The 24,003-nt window shown below is 39.1% G+C and overlaps 1 protein-coding gene across 2 annotated transcripts in view; it reads right to left on the minus strand.

Annotated features, from left to right (window-relative positions):
* Positions 1–23,779, minus strand: part of KLHL1 (kelch like family member 1) — a 420,141-nt gene extending 396,362 nt beyond the window's left edge. For both annotated transcript variants that reach the window (XM_067562781.1, XM_067562780.1), the window contains exon 1: positions 23,319–23,779. In XM_067562781.1, the coding sequence (XP_067418882.1) occupies positions 23,319–23,779 (461 nt within the window). The remainder of the gene's footprint in view (positions 1–23,318) is intronic.
* Between the last annotated feature and the right edge of the window lie 224 nt (positions 23,780–24,003).

The raw sequence follows: 24,003 nt of genomic DNA on the forward strand, positions 1-24,003 counted from the left end.
AATGAGGGAAGATTTGATAGCAGCCTTTAACTATCTGAAAGGCGGTTCCAGGGAGGATGAAGCTAGGCTGTTCTCAGTGGTGGCAGATGACAGAACTAGGAGCAATGGTCTCAAGTTGCAGTGGGGGAGGTCTAGGTTGGATATTAGAAAAAAACTTTTTCATTAAGAGGTGGTGAAGCACTGGAATGGGTTACCGAGGGAAGTGATGGAATCTCTATCCTTAGAGATTTTTAAGGCCTGGCTTGACAAAGCCCTGGCTGGGATGATTTAGTTGGGGTTGGTCCTGCTTTGAGCAGAGGTTGGACAAGATGACCTCCTGAGGTCCCTTCCAACCCCAAGCTTCTATGATTCTTATAGACTCATAGACTATAAGGTCAGAAGGGACCCTTATGATCATCTAGTCTGACATCTTGTACAACACAGGCCAAAGAACTTCACCCACCCACTCCTATAATGGACCCTTAACCTAAGACTCAGTTACTGAAGTCCTCAAATAATGATTTAAAGACCAAGGAAGATAGAATCCACCAGCAAGTGATCCATGCCCCATGCTGCAGAGGAAGGCGAAAAAACCCCAGGGCCTATGCCGATCTGCTTCCTGACCCCAAATATGGTGATCAGTTAAACCCTGAGCATGTGGGCAAGACTCACCAGACAGACACCCAGAAAGAATTCTCTGTAGTAACTCAGAACCCACCCCATCTAACATCCCTTCACAGTCACTGGGCATATTTACCGCCGTAATCTAAAATCAATCAATTGCCAAATTAGACTGTCCCATCATACCATCCCTTCCATAAAAGTATTAAGCTCAGTCTTAAAGCCAGATAGGTTTATTGTCCCCACTGCTTCCCTTGGAAAGCTGTTTCAGAACTTCACTCTCCTGATGGTTAGAAACCTTCATCTCATTTCAAGTGTAAACTTCCTGATGGCCACTTCATATCCATTTGTTCTTGTGTCCACATTGGTGCTGAACTTAAATAACTCCTCTCCATCCCTAGTATTTATCCCTCTGATGTATTTATGGAGAGCAATCATATCCCCCCTCAGCCTTCTTTTGGTTACACTAAACACGCCAAGCTCTTTGCGGCTCCTCTCATAAGGTCCTCTCATAAGGTTTTCCATTCCTCAGATCATCCTAGTAACCCTTCTCTACACCTGTTCCAGTTTGAATTCATCTTTCTTAAACATGGGAGACCAGAACTGCACACAGTATTCCAGATGAGATCTGACCATCGCCTTGTATAATGGTACTAAAACCTCCCTATCTCTACTGGAAACACTTCACCTGATGCACCCTAGGACTGCATTAACTTTTTTCAGGGCCACATCACATTGGTGGCTCATAGTCATCCTGTGATCAACCAATACACCCAGGTCCTTCTCTTCCTCTGTCTCTTCCAACTGATGTGTCCCCAGCTTATCGCAAAAGTTCTTGTTATTAGTCCCCAAGTGCATGACCTTGCACTTTCCACTATTAAATTTCATCCTATTACAAGGTCATCCAGATCTTGCTGTATGATATCCCGGTCCTTCTCTGAATTGGCAATACCTCGCAACTTTGTGTCATTCACAAACTATATTAGCACACCCCCACTTTTTGTGCTAAGGTCAGTAATAAAATGTTAAATAAGATTGGTCCCAAGACCGATTCCTGAGGAACTCCACTAGTAACCTTCCTCCAGCCTGACAGTTCACCTTTCAGTATGACTCATTGTAGTCTCCCCTTTAACCAGTTCCTTATCCACCTTTCAATGTTAATATTAACCCCATCTTTTCCAATTTAACTAATAATTCCCCATATGAAACCAAATGCCTTACTGAAATCTAGATAAATTTGATCCACTGCATTCCCTTTATTTCAAAAATCTGTTATCTTCTCAGAAAAGGAGATCAGGTTGGTCTGGCACAATCCACCTTTTGTAAAACCATTTTGTATTTTGTCCCAATTACCGTTAACCTCGAAGTCCTTACCTACTTTCTCTTTCAAAAATTTTTCAAACACCTTGCACACTACTGAGGTCAAACTAACAGGCCTGTAATTACTGGGATCACTTTTTTTACCTTTCTTAAAATTATGTTAGCAATTCTCCAGTCATATGGTATAACCCCTGAGTTTACAGATTCATTAAAAATCCTTGCTAATGGGTTTGCAATTTCACATATCTTGGATGGAGATTATCCAGTCCCCCTAATTTAATCCCATTAAGCAGTTTGAGTATGGCTTCTATCTCGGATGTGGTAATTTCTACCTCCATACTCTCAATCCTATTAGTCCCCCCCTGCCACTATCCCACTCCATCCTCAGTGCTTAGTGGTCCCACTTTTGTTTTTTTCGTTTTCTTCCTGTTTATATGGCTATAGAACCTTTTATTATTTAGTTTTAATTCCCTTTGCAAGGACCAACTCTACTTGGCTTTTGGCATTTCTTACTTTGTCTCTACATGTTCTGACCTCGAAAAGAAAGGTTTTCTTGCTGATCCCTCTCATCTTCCACTCCTTGTGGGCCTTCTGCTTTCTCTTAATCACCTAGCTGAGATGCTTCCTCATCCAGTTTGGTCTACAGTTCTTGCCTGTGAATTTTTATCCTTTCCTTGGATGCAGTCTTCAGATAGCTCCTGCAACTTTGACTTGAAGTAATTCCAAGCCTCCTCCACCTTTGGATCCATGAGTTCTTCATTCCAGTCCACTTCCCTAACTATTTACCTTAATTTTTTTAAATTAGCCCTTTTAAAATTAAAGACCTATTTTTGTCACAGATCTTTTTTTTTTTTTAAATCCTTTAATTTAGTTTGGACTGAATTAGCTCATGGTCACTCGAACCAAGGTTGTCTCCAGTTCTTTGATATTCTCACTACTCACCAATACCAAATACAAAATGGCAACCCGTCTTGTTGGTTCAGCAACTATTTGGTGAAGGAATCTGTCAGCTATCACATCCAGGAAAATCTGAGCGCTATAATTATTACTAGCACTGGTCTTCCAGGCTATATCTGGGAAATTAAATTCTCCCATAATCACAGAGTTCCCAGTAGTATTTACTTCATTACTTCATTAAGGAGGTCTTTATCCATACTCAAATTGGATCCCTGTTGTCTGTAGCACACCCCAAACACTATCCCAGGGGAACCTCTAGTAGCTTTCTTCCCCAATATGATTTTTGCCCAGACAGACTTTGTCTTATTCATTCATCACTTCTACTTTCTTTACAGTCTACTTCATCATTGATATACAATGCTATTCCACCAACTTTGCCTTTATTTCTGTCTTTTCTAAACAGCACATGCCATCAATACCTGTATTCTAGTCATGACTACTATTCCACCAGTTTCTATTATCCCTATAATATTTGGTTTCACTCCCTGCACCAGTAGCTCTAGTTCCTCCATTTTGTTACCCAGACTCCTCACACTGGTGTACAAACTTCTTAATTTTTGCTGTTTGACTTTGCTCACATTCCTGACACTATTCGTCACAGTCATTCTACTGCCAATATCACCTATTAGACTGGTAGCTACACTACCCTTTCTCTTAATGTCCATTTTCTACCCAGTGCTATATCCTTTCCTATTTCATTTTCCTCCCTCTCAATGTTAAAATCAGGCATGGAGATTACCAGGGCAGCTCCCAATCATCAGATGAAGTCCATCCCAAGACAACAGTCCTCTGTCCATGAATGCCTCCCAGTGGCCATACATCCCAAAGTCCTCCTTTTAGCACCACTGCCTGAGCCATCTGTTGATCATCATAATCTTGTCATGCCTTTGTTGTCCTCCTCTAGGGACAGGCAGAATCCCACAAAAGATCACCTGAGCCTCCATTTCCTTAAGAGTCTTCCCCAGACTGTCATAGTCTCCCTTGATTCGTTCCAGTGAGAATCTAGCCGTATCATTTGTTCCCACATGAAGGACAATCAGTGGATACTTTTCTGCTCCCACTAGGATCCTCTTCAGCCTCAGGTCCACATCTTGTATCCTAGCACCGGGTAGACACACAGCCTTCTGTTCTCTGGATAAGTTCTGGTTACAGGCTTGTTTATTCTTCTCAGGAGGGAGTCTCCAATCATGTAGACTTGCCTTTTCCTGGTGATGCTGCAATTCTCTGGCCTCTCCCCTGTTTTTTCTGGCTGCAAGTCCTCTCATCTTCCATTCTCCCTTTCAATCTTCTGCAACATATACCTGATCACCATTGGGCTTTTATTTGGTGGTATCTCCATTGGCTCATCCACTCTTTGTATAGGACTAGCTACTTTTCTCTTCTTCCTTGCCCTCCCGTCTTCAGTTACCATTTGCTGTGCCTCTTCTTCATTTTCCAACTCCATAAACCTGTTCTTGAGCTCTATTTCTCCTTTGCTAGCCTGTGCGTTTGTGTCCAGTATGTGTTGTCTGACACATTCTGCTACAGTGTTTTGGATATATATGTATTGTATTTTCATTTGTTAGAGTGGGGGTGGCAACAATCACCACATAAAACAATTAATTTTACTTAATGATTTCCTTTCTAAGACCATGTTTTCCATTGCTCATAACTTTCTGAAACTTTTACCTTTGGGATGAAATTTTCCAGGCTTAGTCTCTCCTCAAAAATGATTTTTTTTAAAGTTTGAATAGAAATAGTTTTGCTAGATTTGGGTCTGAATGAGGAGACTGAAATATATACACTTTTCTAATTACAAATAATTCTTGCAACCTTTTTCTAAAAAGCCCTACAGATAAAGAGGCTAGGGTAGATATTTGATATTTCATATGAAAATAGTAAATGTTGGGAATAAGTGGTTTTGAATATTTCTATGTAATCTGGCTTTCATTAGATCAAGTTATGACCAGCTGAAAATTGCACACTTTGCTTGTGCAATATATTTTGCTAAAGGCTTTCTTCTCAGCTCATAGACAATATAGTTTGCCCTGGACAACTACATGCTGACATAGCTGCCCAATGAAAAAATGTACTCATGTAGAAAAGAATTGGGGAGATTTGATACTTTGTAAACTATTCAGGAGTTCAGACCCTTTAAATATTTTAAGATGTGAAGAGGTCTGGGAGGGATGCTGTATATCATGTAGGAGAGGTAAAGAATCACAGAAAGGAAACTCTGTTCACTACAGCACTTCTGTCTGCTGTCTTCCCCACCACTGTCTCATTGACTGTACACTTATTTACAGAAAGTCAAAGGCACTTGGGGCACCTAAATACTTTTGAATATGGGACATATAGGCCTAAGTCACTTAGGCCCTTTTGAAATGATACCAATTGTTCCTTCCCAAGTTGCATAGTTCCTTGGAAGCTCAGAATACACGCCATCTTCTGCAGCTCTCTTAGGTTTTTCAGGGATTAGACCAAGGTGTAGTCTGGCCTAGCAGTCACAGGTGGGCTAAAGTTTGCCCACCACGGGACAGTAGTCACCAGGCAGAAGCTGATGGAATCTCAAAAACTAGGTTCCATAAGCAAGAGTCAGGGCAGCATCAAAGATCAGAGATCAGGGGCAATACCAGATTAGAATGAAGAAGCTGGAGTCAGAGGATGGCAATCAGATGATCAAGTAGGACCTAGCATCATATGAGGGCAAAGTCTATGGGTTTGCCAGATAACCTCCTGGAATAACCTCTGAGATTAACTATAGGGTTTGTCCAAACAGAGGGCCCCAGTGTACCATCACTCCAATCCCCTGCAGCACCTACTCTCAATAGTGCTCCGTGGCTATACCTTTGCACGGGTACCTGGGGAAACTGTGGGAATCAGCCAGTCACAGACCTCGGTTCTAATCCCTGAGTACTCACACTTCCTAAATTACATAAAATAAGCTATTTTAATGGTATCTAGCCAAACAGTTCTTGATTATGGAAATTGAATGTGCAATGGCCCATTTCTTGGAAGCTAGAAAAGCTTCATTTATTTTTTTTACTATTTATTTAGGAAGTATTAACAAGTTTACAAAGCCTTGCCATGTAAATATCAGAAACAAAACAATCATTACAACAGTGAACTTTTGTTTAAAGAGAAATTATACAGGAATATAGCCATCAGATCTTTCTATTTAACAGGGTGTTGCCATATTATAGAGTGACCATCAATATAACACCTATGTCATTTCTAGTGATTTTATTAAATTGAGTGAAACCTCTTTAGGCATATATTTAACAGACCAAGTATATTATCAAATGCTAATATTCCAAAAAATTGGACAGGTATGCTGATTTTTTTGCAGGTGAATGTACTTTGTCTGAGTACAGAATAAAAGGTAACTAAATACATAAGTATTTATCTGTCCTCTGTCTATTTTGCTGGGTATGTAATTAGTGTGTTAATTTTTCCATAACCACAACCTCTCGTATATTTTGAATCATTCCTCAATGGTTGGACTATTTCCTTCTTCCAATGAGAGACTACCAATAGCTGAGCAGCTACTAGTAGGTGAGAGATTAATTCTTCATTTCCTTTTGTGTGACCATTTCCATTAGGAAGCCCCAGGCAGATTACCAAATGATCATTTGGTAATAAATATCCAACAATTTGTGACATTTGGTTATCAATTACATCCCAATACTCTCTAATGACTGGACATGCCCACAATATATGCATAATATCCCTTTTTTCACCACAAGTTCTCCAATATTTATCCCATTCAGTCTCTCTACATTTTTTTAACCTGACTGGTCTGAGGTACCAGTGAAACAGTATCTTTAAAAACATTGTTTTTTATTGTACTACAGTCTGAGGTTGCTGATCCTCTTTTCCAGATCAAACCCCATTCTTCTGGGATGATTTGTCTATCCACAGCTTTTCCCAGCATGCCATATATGGACACTTTTTTGTCTGCAAAGATGGGTATAAATTAATTATAATCTTTTGTTTTCTAATTCGCCAGACACTATCACTTCAATTAAAGTTAGTTTTCTGTATAAAACAGGTTTTCTAGAAAGATGAGAAATATAGTGCTTGCTTGAAAGCACTCGTATTAGGGGAAAGTGGGCCATTTGAAATAAATTTTGATCTCTAAATAAGTTAGAAAAGTTTATTTACTGGTAATCTAGCCAATCGTGTGTATTCTGTAGCTCTCCCAATCTTAACTTCAAAGCCTTTGAGAGTACAGCTCCCTTTTTAAAGTGCATTTTTAAAATCTTGTTTCTTATTAAAAAATAAAATCTGAGAAATTCTATGAGAGAACTGTTAGAAAAACATAATGTAAAACTCAAAAGTCAGGAAATACCATAGTTTAGGTTGAATACACAACAACATTAACTCTGTAGTACAGACAGTAATTACATGATCAGGCATCATTTTTCAAATAATAAAATACAATCATGCATTTTTCTGCAATCTTTTGTATACCTTTTTATCATTATGTAGAACAAATTACTATTCTGTGTATACCAGACAAAGTCAGTTAAAGTCATGTAGATGAAAATTACCAGTAAACCATAAGAACACATCATACTACTGAATACGTACACTAAACAGAATAATAAAATTTGATTGCATAAATAGGCCAACCAATTTTCAGATGAGTTACTGTAGCTTCATAGATAAGTTTCTCAACCCCTGTACTGCACTGAAGAAATCAAAGAGAGCCTTTGCTGCACTTGTGTGCACAGTTCATTTAAGTTTGCAGTAACTGACTCATTGCATGAATTACACGTCAGGAAGGCTGAGCTGCAGATTGAAATGGGTGTTGACAAAACTATTAAAATATACACATTTGAAAGAAAGAACATACCTTATAAAAACTGCATGGACAAAATTTTCCTAAAGTCAAGGTCCTGATTTCATATTTGGGTATTTCAGCTTTTCATCACATTTATAAAAGTGATTACTGTTGTCATAATTGTTAATTTTGATATAGTTTATTATAAACATTCTTTATTTTCTTTAGGACAGTGACTGTTTTCCATTCTCTGTTTGTACATTACCTAAAACAATGGAGACCTGATCTTAGTTCATGCCTCTAGGCACTACCGGAATATAAACAAACAAACAAACAGGCAAATAATATTCAGTTAATAATACTCTTTCTTCCCATTATTTTTTCATTTGTATATTTTTTTTCTACATTCTTTGACAAAAAGAACTGAGACATTGAGATTTTTAATGCTTCTTTTATATCAAAATATCTTTCCATGGTAAATCTTCTAAACTATTTGAAAACTGAATGATAAATGTATATGGATAGGCTGAGCACCTTTTCCCCTACTTCCAACAGAATGCAAAAATCATCTGCTGTTTCACTGCTATTTAAATATGCTAATTAAAAACAAACAAACAAACAAACAAACAAAAACACATTAGCCATTTCTGTAGGGCAAGATTTAAAATAAAAAACATAAGAGGTTCTGTTTTGACTATACAAAGAGGCAAGGGAGAAAAGAAAACCTCTCTGGAGTGAAGTTATGCAACTTCACCTTGCAAAATGATCTGGCTGGATATTTTCTTTATTGTTCTTGAAACTGAATTGTGCAGAAGATTTAGTTATTGTCAAAACTCACACCTAAGATTTAATAATTATTGTATTTTAAGTTAATTCTTGTACTTTGAACTTTATTTGGAGATACTACAATCATTTTAAAGAGTTATTTAGCCATTCTAAGGATAGTTAACTACAATACCACATGAAAGGAGAAATGGTTTGAGAAACATCTGTGACTATCACACCTTGGCCACTGGGATGCTGAAGACAACAGAGGTCATAAGGAGACAGCACCTCTTTCGCAGCATTCCTTGAAGAGCAATGCACATGATGGAATAAGCATCTTTTGTTGTTGGTGTTTTGTTTTGTCTTTTTTGCTTTAATTTTAAATAGTTGGTAGTAACAAGGTGAAAATAAGGGACATATGAGTGGGGAAAGAATATCACATTATGTAACTGTAACAAAGTTCTGTTAACTATTTCTTAACAGTTTGCATTAATGCTGGAAGCTTTCCATTCTTATAATGACACCTGAGCAGATGTTGACCTACCAGCTCAGATGGTGATTAGACAGATGGTACTTCAGAAGCCTAGTTCTGTTTTCAGCCTTTATTTCTTCAATACATTTAGGATAAAGTACAGTTATTTAAAACAATAAGTAAACTGTCAACAGTGGAATATAATTTATCCAAATACAATAAGTAACATGAAACTGATTTGGCTAAATGGGGGCTTTTCAATTCAGGTTTTGGAATAAGAGGGGGATCAGACAGGCAAGCCTCTCCTGCATCCATTTTGTGAGATTGGTAGGCAAAAATTACTTAACTGCAGTATTTATTTTAGGAGGAAATAGAAAGGATGGTCTTGTGATTAAAGCACTGAACTGGAACTCAGGACGTCTGGGTTCAAGTTTGATTCTGCAACATTCTTTTTGTATGATCTTTGGCTGTCACTTAACCTCAATTCTTGCTTTCATTTCTCCTTTGTATTGTCTATTTAGACTGTAAGTTCTTCAAGGCAGGGATTGTTGCTAAGTATCTGTGTGTACAGTGCCCAGCACCATGAGGCCTGACTTCAACTGCAGCCTTTAGGATCTAATCAAATATAAAAAATTGATAGCAATAGGGACAAAAAAGCATTATGCATAAAAAGACAAGTGTCAAGACTGACCTTTCGGTTTAAATAAAAGATGATTTTTAACATAATGAATGACACTGCAGTTATCCTAGATAAACTGAAATGAAATACACAGAATGAATTGAGATAAGGGTTTTTCTTCTGGTCCACCAGCTGTGCCCTGTACTACCTATGCTAACGACCAGGTTTTGAACTTTGTGTTTGGTTCCCTACAGCTAGCAGAGAATGGTAGCAGTGTTGGAACAGAAGAAATTACACTATTAATTATTGGAAAGGGAAGGATTTATGTTATGTAATTGCTGTGTCACTGTCCTTTGCTTGCCATCATAGAATGACAGGTGTCACACTAACATAGTTTTATTTCTGGTCTACTAGAGGAGGGTTTGGGGTGACTTGAGGAGCCTACCTAAATCATATCTTGCACAGGCCATTCCATCATAACCTTCTTAGGCTATTCCAGGGCTGATGTAGGAATCTGACAAGATTTTCATTCTGTTTATGGGGGATAGGAAATCCAAAGGGAAGCCAATGAAAAATTGCAAAAGGTCAAACAAAAAAGAGGAGTGGCCATAAAAAAGAGAATATATTTGAAAAATAACTTCAATAATAATGAATCCTGTCAATCATTATGTGAAGCTTATGTGTTTTATTTTAAACCCAGTCCTCAGAACTTGTAGCAAGCCTTCTATTACTTTCTGTTTTTATTTTGGATTAACATTGCACAAAAATGGTCCCTTCCTCATACCTTCCTGTTCTTCCATATTTTAAAAACAAATCCTTAATCTTTTACATGAAAATAATTAAAAGGCAATCTATGTGTAATTGAAATCAAAATCCTTTAATATAATAAAATATATCCTTGAACTCATTCGCAATAAACAAAACACTTACTACTGAACTCTTTTTTTGTATTTAAAGTGTTCTGGAATTAAGAACGATCATATATGCGGCAATTGTTAACGTATAAGTACTGTATTCCATAGACACAACAGAAAATTGACAGTGCTTAAAAATGCTTCCATGGAAAGGTGAAGAACTGTTTATTCTATATTTGCTTTTTAAAAAAAAAAATACTACATGATCTGAGGTTGTGCTGTCTACCTCTAGTAATATGTTTTTATTTTATTTTATTTTATTTTGTTCTGCTCTTCACTCAAAAATAATTTAAAAATTAAACTATCACCATTACTAAATAAACAGAATAAAAAACTAAAACTAAAAACCTCAAACTAAATAAACTAATTACACATTTAAAATTGAAGGCCCCCAGATACTCTGGTGAAGCGTGGCAGTACAAAACACTATGATAAATAACTAATCCACTAAAAGAAATATTTTAAAGATCACAAACATAATAGTCCAAGTACAGGTCAGTTATAAGATTTATAATCATACATTTAAATCAAACTTTTTTACTGTACTGAAATCAGCATTCAAATTTTCTTCCTAGTTAGATATTTATAACTTGTACTAATTCTTACTCTCATAGACATGGAGAATGTTTCAACTCATTTCAGCTGATATAGTATATGAAATAAAGTTATCTGAGGTAGATCCAAAGTGTTATTTTGTACACTGGGCATATAAATCCAAACCTGGTATGTATTTTCCAAAAGTAAACAAACGTGTGTTCAGATTCTTTCACAGAACCTTTCTTTTAGCCCCACTATATTCATAAGGAAACTTTCTACAATTTTAAACCAACATAAATACATTGATCCATTCTCCCTATGTGACTGACATTTCCTAATTTCCTTCATTGACAGGGTTACTGGCCTAGTTGGTAGGGGGAAGCAGTAGACATGATATATCTTCATCTTAGTAAGGCTTTTGACACAATCCCACATGACATTCTCATAAGGAAACTAGGGAAATGTGGTCTAGATTAAATTTCTACATGATGGGTGCATAACTGGTTGAGAGACCATACTCAAAGAGCAGCTGTAAGTGGTTCACTGTCAAACTCAGAGGGCGTACCTAGTGGGTTCCCACAGGGGTCAGTCCTGGGTCAGATAATATTTTATTAATGACTTGGATAACGGAGTGGAACAGTATGCTTATAACATTTGTAGATGACACCAAGTTGGGAGGGGTTGCAAGCACTTTGAAGGCAGTATTAAAATTCAAAAGGACCCTGACAAACTGGAGAACTGGTCCGAATTCAACAAGATGAAATTCAGTAAAGATAAGTGCAAAATACTTCACACAGGAAGGAAAAATCAAATGCACAGCTACAAAGTGGTGAATAACTGGCTAGATGGTAGCACTACTGAAAAGGATCCTTGAGTTACAGTGGATCAGAAATTGAATGAGTCAACACTGTGATGCAGTTGTGAAAAAGGCTAATATCATTCTGGGGTTTATTAACAGGTGTGTCATTTGTAAAGCACGGAAATTAATTATCCTGCTTTACTTGGCACTGATGGAGGAGAGCAACAAAAATGATAAAAAATTTAGAAAACTTGACCTATGAGTAAAAGTTTAAAAAACTGGGCATGTTTAGTCTTGAAAAAAAAGAAGACTGAGGGAAAACCTGGTAACAGCCTTCATATATGTTAAGGGCTGTTAAAAAGATGATGGTGATCAATTGTTCTAGGACAAGAAGTGGTCTTAATCTTCAACAAGGGAGATTTAAATTAAAATTAGGAAACCCTTTCCAACTATAAGAGTAGTTAAGCACTGAAACAGGCTTTCAAGGGAGGCTGTGGAATCCTTATCACTGGAGGTTTTTAATAACAGGTTAGATAAACACCTTTCAGGGATGGTCCAGGTTCACTTGGTCCTGCCTCAGCACCATGGGCTGGACTTGATGACCTCTCAAGGTACTTCCAGCCCTACATTTTTATGATTCTATGTTTCTATCTTAAATTCAGCAAAGACATAGAAATCTTTTTCTAACTGTTGACTGAGTAGTGAGTGCAAAGAGCAGAGAAAGGATGGGCAGTGTGTGTAAATAAATCTCTCAACCTCTCTTTTGTCACTGATAGATGAGGGGTCCAACATTTTATCTTTGTCTATGGCAGCCTAAGCCTGAAAGAAATTTGTTGTTAATTAATATCTTTCATTTTCCAGAACAATTTAAAGTTTTTGTCTTTTAAGTTTGCCTTCTGCAGTTGCTCTCCAACCAACTTCTTGCAACAGCAGAGAGCTTCTAACCAACCCAGAAAGGACTGTATGTTCACTTTGATTCATATGGGAACTCCCATGGACATCAGCAGGAGTTCTACTTCAGATTATACACTGATACAGATCCCCAAACACCTGGGGATTTCTTTGAATGTTGAGTTTCAAGGAGGGAAGGCACTTTTCAATTTCCTAGATTCCAAAGAGGGAAATGCTACAGAGCTCAAGATGGAGTCTTAAATTAAGATCAGGCTTGGTAGCTGATCAGTCACAAAACTTCTACAAACCTTATCTAAGAGTGAATAATCTATTAAATAAATCATATTACCTTCACATCTGGCCATTTCCTTGTATGAGGACAGGGAGAAGAGACCAATATATTTCTGTGCATAAGTATTTATCATTTCCAAGAACATTACCCTTTTTTTCATTCTGCTTTTCTCACCTAAGTATTTATAAAGCAAGTAAACGTTCAGCTGTGGACAATGTTAGTATGTGCTATTAAAATATTGATTAATCCCATCTCCAAACTAGCCACAAACTAAATTTTTGATTTAACTAAAGCCTTGGTATGCTGAACCCTAACCCTGACTCCGCAAAACACTTAAGAACATGTCAGTGTTTTCCTGAACAAGGATACTTTCCTGAATTGGAGACTTGGGTTTTAGTCATTTAAAAAAAATAATTTCAAGCAGAATTTCTCATTTCTAGCACTGCCTTCACTTCCTAACCAATGAGAGTCCTGCCAGCATTTCAAAGCTATAAAGAGGGTCTTCTCAGGGCCCACAGGGACACACCTTCACTTCATTATTACTAAAACAATATTTGTATGTATTTAATTGCACTAGTAACATTCAACTTTCCATTGAATATTTGTTTTAAGGTTACCTGCAAGCATGTTACTTGTATAGATTATCCAGGTATATCACCATGGATTGATCCAGAATATCAGGAAATACATCTTTAATAAAATGTTGAAATGTGGAAGGGTCATTGGTTAAACCAAAAGGCATTGTGAGGTATTCAAAATGTCCATAGCTGGAAAGGAGCACTCTGGGATTTGTAGCTCAACTGCTACTGGCAAATGTGGTGTGGTCGAGGGCATTCAGAACACATTCTGGATAGGACCATGTCTCAAGATGCAAGGAAACACACTGTCAAGGTGCTCAGACCAGCTTATTTTACTGGGCCTGGGATGGCTCTTTTTTCCCAGGTTTCCTTACTCTGAGTTCCTTGAGCAGTAATCAGGGATAGTGTGACCCAGTTCACCGCAGCAGAAGAACAGATTAAAACACCACCAGTGTTCCCTTTCCTTAGGAATGGAGTGGCCAGCTGCCTCATCAGTATCAGCTCAACTTGTGGAGATGGACCCAGTTGTGGGGGATATGGCTACAATGTTGGCCATCTTATTTCTTCCCACTGTTCATGGACCTGATTGTCAATCCAGAGGACAAGATCAATAAAGGTGCCCATTTTTGGGGGGTCTCAATTCTAGCCAACTTACCTTGATCTTATCCAACAGGCCTAATTAAAAATGTAACAGCTGGGCTGCCTTACTTCACTCTGTGTCTGATGTGAGACAGAGGAAGTGTGAAGCATAGGATGTGGCTATGCCTGATCTCTGTCAGAGTTTCTGCAAGGAGGCTCTTGCAAAGCAAGCATGATTGGGGTCACCAAAGATGGTTGATATTGCCCACTGCAAAGCATCCCAGCTAGACAGCACTGGACTGCTTGCCTCCAGAAGGGCGGAGGTTCATTTCAATGCCTTCCTAATCAGCAGACTAACTACCTGGCCCACCTTGGTTTTGTCAGATGAATATATTTGAGAATGAAACAAGAACATGAGGTGACTGGTTCATGAAGCCTCAAAATTTTGAATGATTCCAACTGAAGCACTCTGGGAGGTGGATGACAGGTCCTGGGTTATGGGGAGATGCAGCTGGTCAGGCCCGGAGCACACCATTTTCTGCACAGAATTATTGGACTTGCCCCTGCAGTGCCTGATTCTCAGACAGCGGATGTCTGTATGGAGGCTCATGGAGCACCAGCACTCTTGGGTTGGGGAAGCTCTGCTGGATCCATTATTGGACAGGTTGGTGTTCTGAGGAAACTGCTGTAGACCGGGACATAGACAGTCATACCTAGTAGTTAGAGCACTAGTCATCATGCCGAGGGGTCACGCCAAGGGTCAGAGCCAGAGTTAGACTCAGGAATCAAGCCAAGGATTAGAGCTGAAGTCACTGGTCAAGAATGGGGGCAAAGCAGCAAGGATCTGGAACAAGGCAGGAAGGTAGGAACCAGGAACAAGGCAGAGATCAGCAGTCAGGCAAGAAGGCAGGGTCAAATGTATCACACAGCCAAGGATTTACCTAGTGGCTCAGACAGCTTCCTGTTCCTCTGTGACACTGAGCCAGCAAGGATTAAGCAAGCAGCAGGCTAAAGTGACCCAGATCAACCTTTAAGAACATATTAGAGAAGTACTGAAGTGGTAAACAGGGCCATTTCTTATAGATAGTTATCAAAGCCATGTTAGATAGATCAGAATGTTTGAAATAAAAGTTTGTATTGTGAGAGAATAAGTAAATACTGATTGTATTTCTTTGTGTTTACCTATATCTGTTAGAAGCTTCACAATGTGATTAACAGGTAGATGATAAATTTTTCTTCCCATATGTTACTATGTTCTATTAATTCAGAGATCAAAAGGGAATGTTAATATTTAGATGAAATACGTGCTGTAATAATATTGTCTTTATTTCTTTTTGAAGTTTGTAGTGAGCCATTGAATGGATAATTGCCTTATGTTAATTTATACTACTCGCTTACCTGTGTATACATAGAAAATAGAAGTTTAACTTCAAAGCAACGATATACACTGCCTCTTCTTCATCCAGGAAGGCCCCTGCTGTGTTATCTGCTGTCAAAAAGTTTAGCAGTTGAGCTTCAACTATAAAGAAAGCTTTAGTCTTGATCCTGTTTTCATTTCAGATCTGCTTAAACTTGGTCAGGGGAAGCTTAAATCACAAGACCGAGGTCTCCAAATCCATTCTGGATTAACTCTACAATTTCTCATGGAAGAATTTAAATAAATTCTGTATGTTGATTGCTTATTGGACTATAACCTATGGAATTGAAGAACATTCTACAAATCAGCAGCTCATCATCTCTACTATGAAACTGACCTAAGAACTTTACTCATATCAGTATGTATAATGGTCTTAACCACAATAACTCTTTCTTTTTTAATAAATCTTAGATTAGTTAATAAGAATTGGCTGTAAGCGTGTATTTAGGTAAGATCTGAAATATTCACTGACCTTCTGGGTAATTTGTCTGATCTCTTGGGATTGGTAGAACTTTATATATGGTGAACAAGATTTTAAGTAATCCTCACCATATGTGACTTGACTGTCTAGGTGGGAGCCCAGGGTTGGATTCCTTAAGGGAAACCATATTTTTGGGCTTCTTGGGAACTAGTAAGGTATTGTAGCAGCTGCTTTGTTGCTGGCTGGGTAAATCTAATTATAGAAAGGACCACCCGTTTTAAGAACATAAGAATAGCCGTACTGGGTGATACCAATGGCCCACCTAGCCTGTTTTTCAACAGTGGCCAATGCCTGGTGCATCAGAGGGAATGAATGGAAAAGGTAATCATCAAGTGATCCATCCCCTGTCGCTCATTCCTAGCTTCTGACAAACATAGGTTAGGGATACTTCAGAGCATGCTTTTGCATCCCTGCCTATCTGGCTAATAGCCACTGATGGACCTATCCTCCATGAACTTATCTAGTTCTTTTTGAATGCTGTTATAGTCTTAGCTTTACAACATCCTCTGGCAAAGAGTTCAATAGGTTGACTGTGTGTTGTGTGAAGAAATATTTCCTTTTGTTCATTTTAAACCTGTTGTCTATTAATTTCATTTGGTGACTCCTAGTTTTTCTGTTATGAGAAGGAATAAATTCCTTCCTTATTTATTTCCAAACTGAAAAGTCCCAGCCCTTTTAATCTCTCCTCATATGGAAGCTGTTTGATACCCCTAATAATTTTTGTTGCCCTTTTGTGTATTTTTCCAATTCCAAAATATCTTTTTTTTAGATGGGGCAACCAGATCTCCACACAGTACTCAAGATATGCCACGGTTTTATAAAGAGAAAATATCATGGATTTATAAAGAGGCAATACCATACTTTCTGTCTTATTATCTATCCCTTTCCTAACGATTGCCACCATTCTGTTAGCTTTTTTGACTGCCACTGCACACTGAGGATGTTTTCAGAGAACTATCCACAATGACTCCATGGTAACAGCTAATTTGGACCCCATAGTTTTATATGTACAGTTGGTATATTATGAGGATCGTCTGCCCCGTTCTTTGCAGTTTACCCTGATTGAGCATCCTCAGGGTGACCCCCTCTCCAGGCATCATGGTCACATCCCCTCCTTCTGGCTTAAAGAGTAAGTCTGAGCCAATCAGAGAGGCTGGACATCTCCTCTAATTGGGAGCTTTGTGGATGGTGCCTATGGTGGGTAGGGTCCATCGGTTCAGACTCTCTGCTAATGCTAGTGAGCTGTCATGTGATGGCTGTGGTCTGAGGACTACCCGGGGATCCCTGAACCTGCGTTTGAGACCTGTGATTTTTCAAACAAGAGGGGGGAACTGGGATTTGCAGGGCAAGCAGACTGGGGACAAGAAGTTGGAGTGGGAGGGGGGAAGGCTATGATTTGCTGAGCAAGGAGATTGGGAAAGGGATGAGAAAAGTGAGGGCTGGAGACTGAGTAGGCAAGAAGAATGAGACTACGACAAAGAGCCAGTAGCTGAGAAGAAGCAGGACAGGGGCAGGTTGGACGGTGTAGAGCAGAAGGGGTCAAGCTTGGGGAGGCAGGCAAAAGAGTCTGCCCACTGGAGCATATTATCCTACTGGGCCTGAAATGGATCTCAGGTTTCCTGAATCTCACCATTCATCTGCTGTCAGAAAAATATCTGTGAAACACACAGGCAAAGTGTCTCATCCCCTTCTGTGATGGTTCACATAGAGGATGACTATCTACTATTGCTATCAGTTATTCTGTTATCTTAAGTGGCAGAGGTCAGTGCAGTGTATCTAAAGGTTCCAGACCTGGTGATGAACCATGTGGATCACACTATGATGCCATATCACGGAATTTTTGTTTTTTCAGTTTGCTTTTTTTTTAAAAAATACTAGGAAATTACACACAAAGAACTATATTAAATTAACATTATTATGACTGAAAGTCAAGTGTTCAGAAGTTACGAAATGCCACAATTAAAGTTTCCTGTGCAATGCAGTGTTGAGTCTAAGTAACCTTTGTGAACCTAGCCCAGAGATCCTGTGTGATGACAGACAACTCATTTAAACCAAATTTTTCACAGGTGCTCACTAGATATGTATTCCTCATTTTCTGAGTGCTCAGCTTGAGACCCTGGTCTCTGATTTCCAAAAGTGGTGAGCACCTACAGCTGCAACTAAAGTCAATGGGAGCTGTGCTTTGAATTTATAAAGTGATATATAATGTTAAGTGCTCTGAAAAATCATGTCATAGGAGTTTCAAATTACACACCCTAAATTGGTGAATACTTTTGATTTTTATCTCTCTGTGTCTCAGCTCCCCACTTGTAAAACAGGAACAACAACACCCCTCACCTCACACAGGTGTTATGAAGACAAAGTAATTAATATTTGTGAAGCAGTCAGATATGCTAGTGACTGGAACAAGAGACAATCCCGTGAGGAAATTAATAATTCTGTCTTCGAACAGAGTTTCAATAGTGTGCTTTAATTAAGGATGGGATATGAACAATGAGGATAAAACAAAATATTGAATAACTGCTGGTTAATTGTGCATCTTGTGCACTGAATGAGGCAGGAAAAACTAGTATGTGAACATATAATTAAAGACTGTATCATAAAACATATGCACGTGAGGGCTGAATTAAGGTTGCACAAGCAAAGTTAATTCTGCTATGTCCTAAATTCTGAGTGTTTGACTTTGCAATCTTAACAATGTTATTTTAATGAGGTTTTTGTGTGTGTCATTAATAACAAATACAGCTGATGTTTTGTTCTATCTATTGTTATGTCTAGATTGCCTATCAAAACTTTAAATCTAAGCTAAATCAAACAATCTATCAACTAGTATCTTAGCACAAAATATATGCACAGGTTTTAACTATTTAATTAAATTAAAGTTTTTGATAGTAGCAATACAAGTGACAGAGGATTGTAAGGGTACACTATCCAATATGATATCCAAGCCTGCAAACATTGATGTGTATGAGCATCTTTACTTGTGCAAGTAGTGTCATTGATGTCAATGGGACTACTCATAGAACTTTATAAAAGTGCATAAGTGTTTGTGGGATTAGCTCCACATTAACTTTTTGCAGGTGAACAAAATCAGATTAACAGATCAAAAGCTGCCTTCAATGATTCTTTCAAAGATACATTTGTAGAATAGTCTTCATAAAATGTATTCCACTATATTTTATGGAATAGTAAAGTCAAAATTAGGAGTTTAAGTGATTAAAACCAAACATCTAAATTGTTAGCTCAGATCTAAATACTGAGTGTGTGTCAAGAGTCATGACTGACAAAAGAAAGGGAGTGCCACATCTAAAATATGCTGCTGTTAAAAGCTTTCAGCACAATATTATTGCCTCAATAGATGAGAATTTTGACAGACTAACCACATCCTATAATATCCTGGGCAAACCTTATGGAATTAAGATAAAATTTATTGAATTACATTAATCCTTACTGAACTAGGTTTAATAACATTGGGATCCATTGTATTAAAAATGCAATTGTGTATGTGTTACTGTGGAATTGTATGTACCGTCTCTAGTAGGAGGGGATGCTATGTAAGTCCTCCATTAACAACCCTATGAAGCCACCCTCCCCTGGAGAGGTGCACATATACTAGTTCAAACTGGATTTTCCAGAGACCAACACACAAAGCAAGGATTTTTTGATAAATAGCCTGGTTTTAAACTGGTTTAGGACCTTCTTCTTGATCCAGTCAATAGACAGTATCCCTGGTTCACAGTGGGTCCCAATCCTTAGAGAAGGGTTGGAAGGACTTGTTCTGAGCTGAGAATGTTATGAACTTGCAACCATAGAAGAGACCCCTTTTGTGGGGTTTTGAAGGACTGCTTCTGCCAGCGCACATGTTAGAACTGGAGTGATGTCTGGTAAGCTTATTAGTAGGTATGTAGGTTCTTTTATTTTTCTTAATCAGTTTTCTCAGTAGTGCTTTTACCTTAAGAATAAACTACGCTTGCATAAAAAGAGTTATGTGGCATCTATAACAAGGGCCATCACACTATTAATCTCTAAAGAGAAAGCAAGGAGGTGTGCTTGGACAACATGTCTCTGCTGGGAATAACACAGTGAAGGTAGAGAACTGTGCAGCCTAGAAACACCCCAGTCAGAAGGGACCAAGATGGGGTTCTCTCGCCCTAAGAAAGGCAACATCTGGGGAGCTGGAAGCCTGAGAGTGGGTTCCTTACTGGATCACTGACGGGAAATACAAGAGCAGTTGCCCTGAACTGTAACAGGAATTACCAATAAACTATCTGGCCTGGATACAAGCATGCATATTTGAACCCAAGGAAAGACTTAAATGAGAGTCACACTAATAGAAAATGGAATAATACATTTAGGCCCACACATGAAAACACCGTCTTGCTATTCCAGTTACAGTGTTTGATTACATGCAAAAGGAACTCACATTATTCCATACTGTATTTATGTTAAGAATATATCATCCATCAGCAAAAATAAATTCTATATTTTTTTCATGCTTCTGAGGTATTTAAAATTTTAAGCATAAAAAAAACTGTCTTAAAATTGCTGTTATGAAAAAGCTCACATTCATTAAGGCAATGCAAAATTATTGTCTTTCTTTTCCTGAAGGGATTTTTATTATATATACTGTGGAATTATATTTCCTATAAGACAGATATACCATCATACTGAAGTACACCATTTTAGGAATAACTTCTGTTATATTCAGTTTATGGTAACATCAAAAGGTATAACAACAATTTCAATATATGGATGGAATCTGAAATCCTGTAGGACTTTCAGTTTTATAGTAAACAAGTTTGCTGTTTCGGTCCCCAGAATCAAAAGCAGTTGAAGTGTTACAGCAGTCTTGAACCACACATCAAAATATGGGAAACCAGAGATGCAAGACTTGAACAATTTCATACTCATTGGGCCGAACACTGAGCAGCTTTACACTTGTGCCACAGACCTGGATAGTATCTGGCTGTCATTCAACAGTGAATCACGGATCATATATCCTACAGACACAATGATGTAAACAAGCAGCGAAGCTGATACTACATTACAGCAAGCATAGTTACTACAGAAAGAAAAACTAAAGTGGTCAGGGCATAGAGAAGATTGTTGGCAGCACACAGTATCTATCAAGTCAGGTGTTAAACAGTAAGATGAAATGCCAGTTTTCTTGAATGTTGAAGTATACTTGCCTCACTGTGCTGAACAGTCATATCAGTAGGATAAAGATGATGATGATGCTCTATCACAGAAAAGCAATTTTCTCAGTACTTTATACCCTCACATCATGGTACTGAAAACTGAAACAGTTAAACTGAAATTACCCTGGAAAAATCCTTTGTATTATGAAACTATTTTAATCAATACATTTTTCTTTTTGAAAATTAGATTGTTTTCTTTTTACTAATAAAACTGTTTCCCTTATATTAATCTAACTATTTTAACTACACAAAACAAATTTAGTATATAAGTTTAACAAAACAATAGCAATAACGGATGGCTGTATATGTTACTGAAGTAGTAATGAAACCAAAACAGAAAACCAATGCAGTCTGAAAACTTAAGAACACACATAATCCATTAAACAAAACACATTTCAGAAAATACATATCTAATGAGCAACTCCATTTTATCATACCTATCCTCTTGGATAAAGCAATTCTATTCAAATTCAATAGACTGGAAAGTATTTTCTCTTTGGTCAATATGCAGAATTTCTTAGGATCCTTCAATTGATGCACCCAACAGTAAATGTGTGCATAGAGAACTTATATGAACTATATATAATTTACTTCTCAACTGCTTTTATTATGTGCTGATGGTTTTCCTTATATATACCTTGCAAATATTTGTATCTTTAATTCTATGTTAAACACCCAACTCGTTCCGAATGATAATCTCCAAGATATATTAAATGTCAGCACCACTTATCTCCCCCTTAACAAAGTACTCTAACTCAGGCCTTGGATGTTCCAGGTTTGTTTAAACAATGTAGCTACTGTGAAATGAACTACACTAATTAATAAAAAAGTTTAAAGCCTTTTTCAAGTAGATTAAACATTGTTTCTGGTCTCCATGTGAAAGCTTTTATATACTCTAGAGTGATTTCTGTCCAATGAAGTTTTATCTTCAATCATATGAATCCCAGAGAACTTACACACAATGTTGTCTCTGCACATAATAAAATATTTAATATATGTGTTATTTGTAATACAGTGAACAAGAATCCTTGGAACAGAGTACAAGGACTTGCCTTCTAAATAAAACTGAAGATTTACTTTCCAAGGAAAAAGTAAATATCGGGCAAAAGAAATGCAAAGAAAATTACAAAAGCAATGAGGAAAACAAGGGAAACAGGCATTGATGCAGTGTTGCATCAGCTTTACTTCCATCAAGAAGTCTCTCCTCCCACTATGTTAATTACACTCCACTCTTTTAATGAATTTACTATTCATTTTACTTTTCGCTTCTTTTTACCCTAAGAAGTTAGAAAAATAACTGAAGGACAGAAAAAAAAAAACAGATCTAAAAAACACATGCCTAAAATCACCTCTCTAATTCCACTGTCTTAACTCATAGTTTCTCGGGTATCACTTTTCCTCTTTGAGCTGGACAGTTCACTATTTTAAGGGTAGATGTTCATCGTCCTAAAGACTATGTTGTCTCTCAACTTCCCTATGCAGTGTAAAGAAGATTGATTTGAGGGGAGAGAAAATGCTGAGCCACCATCCTTTAGGATGCAGGTAACAAATTGAGAAAAGTGCCACATCTTCGGGTCATCTTTTTCTATCAACCTTTTAGCTTTTTGATGTTTTTACGAATTTTTTTTCCATGTAAAACATCCACAGTAACATTTTAGGGAACTTCTTATTTTTCAAGTTAGCAATGTTTTTCCTCATGTGTCAGCTGGATTAGTACTTGTCATGGCACCGGCAGTTTGAGGGAGGGAGGAAGGGACAGCACTTTGTCCTGCCCTTTGCTGTAAAGAGCTAGAGGAAGGTCGAGGGTACACATAGAAGTGACGACCCGCCACGCAATCCAGTTGGCCCAAGAGCAATGATGACCTATGTCCCCAGGCTGCTGAGCCTTGGGGATCTGAGAGCACACTGTGCTCCTGTGTGCTCCCTCCTGCCGGGACCGGCTAGGCTCAGCCCGGGGAAAGGGCAGCCCGCCCACTTGCTAGCCCAACAAAACTTGTGCACAATCACAACAAGCCAAACAAGGAGCCCCCAAAGCTGAGGCCGGCTGGGGAGACCGGCACAGCCTGTGGAGCGTCGAATCCCAGACACCCCTCCCCGTCCCCCCAGACAGGGTGCGCCGCGCGGGTCACTGTACCTGTGTCCACAGCCTTCACCTGTTGCTTGGCTGCTGCAGTCCGGACAGTCCGCCGGCTCCGCCTTCGGCTCCTGCGGCACCAGCGACTTCTCCTGCTCTCGGGTAAGCTCCATCCCGCCTCGCATCTCCTCCTCCTCCTCCTCTTCCAGGGACTCCACGTAGAAGACGGTCCGGGGCGACGGCCGCTGGCCCAGCCCATGCCCCCCGGGCTGCAGCCTGGTGGCGGGCAGCAGGGTCCCATTGAGCGGGCTGGAGGAGGGTTTCTTCCAGAAGGCGCTGCTGCCCCTCTCCTGGTTCTTCAGCAGGCGGCTCTGGCTCGGCCCCCAGTGCTCGAAGCTGCCGTCCGGCTGCAGGCAGCCGCCCCCCGCCGGCCCGGCCGGCGCCGATGGGTGGCTGAACAGTTTCCAGCGAAGGCGCAAGATGTGCTTCACGTCAAAGTCTTTCCTGCCCGAGCCTGACATGCTGCTGCGGCTGCTTTGGGCGAGGAGGCAGAGAGAGAGGGGCTCAGAGCCGCGCGGGAAGGGGGGGCTGCAGCCGGGGAGGCGCGAGCAGGGAGACGCGGAGCCAGACGCCGGCAAATGGGCCACGCGCTAGGTAGGGCGCCCGCTGAGCTCCTGCGCCGAGCCCAGCGCGCGGGCGGGCGGCTGGGCGGGGGCGCGCGCGCGCGGGCGGCGATGGTCCCTCG

This window comes from Emydura macquarii, unplaced genomic scaffold (genome assembly GCF_026122565.2).
Source record: "Emydura macquarii macquarii isolate MOO-44397 ecotype Brisbane River unplaced genomic scaffold, CSIRO-AGI_Emac_v2 contig_2473, whole genome shotgun sequence".
NCBI classification, from domain to species: Eukaryota; Metazoa; Chordata; order Testudines; family Chelidae; genus Emydura; species Emydura macquarii.